This window comes from Fukomys damarensis, unplaced genomic scaffold (assembly GCF_012274545.1).
Source record: "Fukomys damarensis isolate Sample0158 unplaced genomic scaffold, DMR_v1.0_HiC HiC_scaffold_5, whole genome shotgun sequence".
NCBI classification, from domain to species: Eukaryota; Metazoa; Chordata; class Mammalia; order Rodentia; family Bathyergidae; genus Fukomys; species Fukomys damarensis.
This window is the reverse complement of record NW_022900917.1, coordinates 39251725-39253532: the sequence shown is the minus strand read 5'-3', so window position 1 is coordinate 39253532 and position 1808 is coordinate 39251725. Positions and strand designations below refer to the sequence as shown.

Below are 1808 nucleotides of genomic sequence, written 5' to 3'. Positions count from 1 at the left end.
GAAGGGAGGGCAGGGACAAGGGGAAAAAATGAGAACCAAGACTTGTCATGTAGAGGTACAAGATCCCAACAATGAATGTAACTGTACCGTATCCCTAAAATGTACCAATAAACTCAATTAAAGCTGTTAAAAAAAAAAGAGGGCTTTTGAGAGGTGGAATTATGCTCACTTTTTTGTTTATTTATTTATTTTGAAATGAAAATTTCAGATCAGAAAATGCAGCAATGTGCCTGTTTCCCCCCAAAAGCTGCATTGAGATATGTAAATAATTGACTTTTTAATTTGTTGATTAAAGGCCAAAACAATACTTTTCTTTTCTGTTTCCTCAGGATATGAATCACCCAACACCAGAAGACACTAAATAGCAGGGGACAGGAGGAGTGTACCTTTTGTTCCTGATGGTGGTGAGAACCACCTCCTTCCTCTTATTGTGGAGTGCAATGTGCAGAAAGGAGGCCCACTGTTTGTTCAAAATTATGTCCGCGTCATAGTTCAGAAGAAGTGCAACAGCTTTGGCGTGCCCTTCTCTCGCAGCAAAGTGGAGAGCTGTGTTCTTTTACATAAAACAAAACACAGGAAATGGGGTAACAGTGGTTAAATTTACTCTGGTCATTCTATTGCTTTATTTCATTGTTTAATTGCTTAAAAGAAATAATCAACAAAGCTAATTATTTAACATTAAAAATACATACATCTAAAATGTGTTCAGAATCAAAGTTTGAAATGAATGCATCATTCAGCTGTGTCCGTGTGTGTGTGTGTGTGTGTGTGTGTGCGTGTGTGAATTTCCTTTTTGCATTGCTTTCACAGTAGGATTGTGCTAAAAGGCCAAAGGACAAGCTTTTAGGGTAAGTATATTACAGTGAACACAGAAAAAAATTATTCCTGGGAGATTTATCATCTAGTAAAGCTATGGTTTCAAGGTTTGAATTTTAACAAACTTGTAAATTTCTTTAAACCAGTGCTTACTATAAGATTGCATTTTATGTCTTGTCAAAAAAAAGACATTTAAAGATCATCTTTCTCCATTATTTTATGAACAAATACACATTTTAGTACTTACTTTCAAAAAAGAAGGTTTTAATGGCACAGTAAAGGACAATATGCTTCAAAGTGATATACTTAATTTTATGAACACTTACCCCCTCTCCCTTAATTTTTCTGGGTTTACCAGCGAGTGGTGAAAACTTTGTCATCAAACTGTAATGTCCCTGGACAATCACCGTAACACTGGAGGGGTGGCCTCAACATGAAACCATCCTTTAGTATTCTTTATTTCTGCCACCCTTTACTCATTCCTCACTCTAAGAGCCTGCTTTTCATTAAAAAAAAGAGAAAAGCTGAGAATAGGGCAAGAAAGGGAAGAGGGTGGCTAAGAAGAAGGCTTTTGTCCTGCCATTTTAAAAATGTCTTCTATAATAAGATCTTGATTTTGTAAGAGGAATGCATTACATACCCCTTCTTCATCTAGTCGATCTGTACACTTCAAATTGGTATCAAGAATGACCTTCATTGTCTGAGTGTACCCTCCCATGGAAGCGTGGTGCAAAGCAGTCCAGCCATTGTGGTCACTGTCAAGAATTAAGAGAAGACGTGTGCATAAACACTCCGATGAAGTGTGGGAAGGGAGCTACCTAACCCGTTATAGGTGGAGGTAAAACAGCATTGAGATCTAGCAACCCAGTATGTAGTTGATATGGGTAATATGAGAACAATTAAAATATAAGATAATAATAATTAAACTATTAAGATAATCATTTAAGACCAATGGTCTTAAATGATCTACCTGTAATATGATTCATATATAT

At 36.3% G+C, this 1808-nt stretch overlaps 1 protein-coding gene across 3 annotated transcripts in view; it reads right to left on the bottom strand.

Moving 5' to 3' along the window:
- Positions 1-1808, bottom strand: part of Trpa1 (transient receptor potential cation channel subfamily A member 1) — a 54739-nt gene that overhangs the window by 25537 nt on the left and 27394 nt on the right. For all 3 annotated transcript variants that reach the window (XM_033760565.1, XM_033760567.1, XM_033760568.1), the window contains 2 exons: positions 1457-1571; positions 387-553 (listed from right to left, as the gene is read on the bottom strand). In XM_033760565.1, coding sequence (XP_033616456.1) covers positions 387-553; positions 1457-1571 — 282 coding nt within the window. The remainder of the gene's footprint in view (positions 1-386; positions 554-1456; positions 1572-1808) is intronic.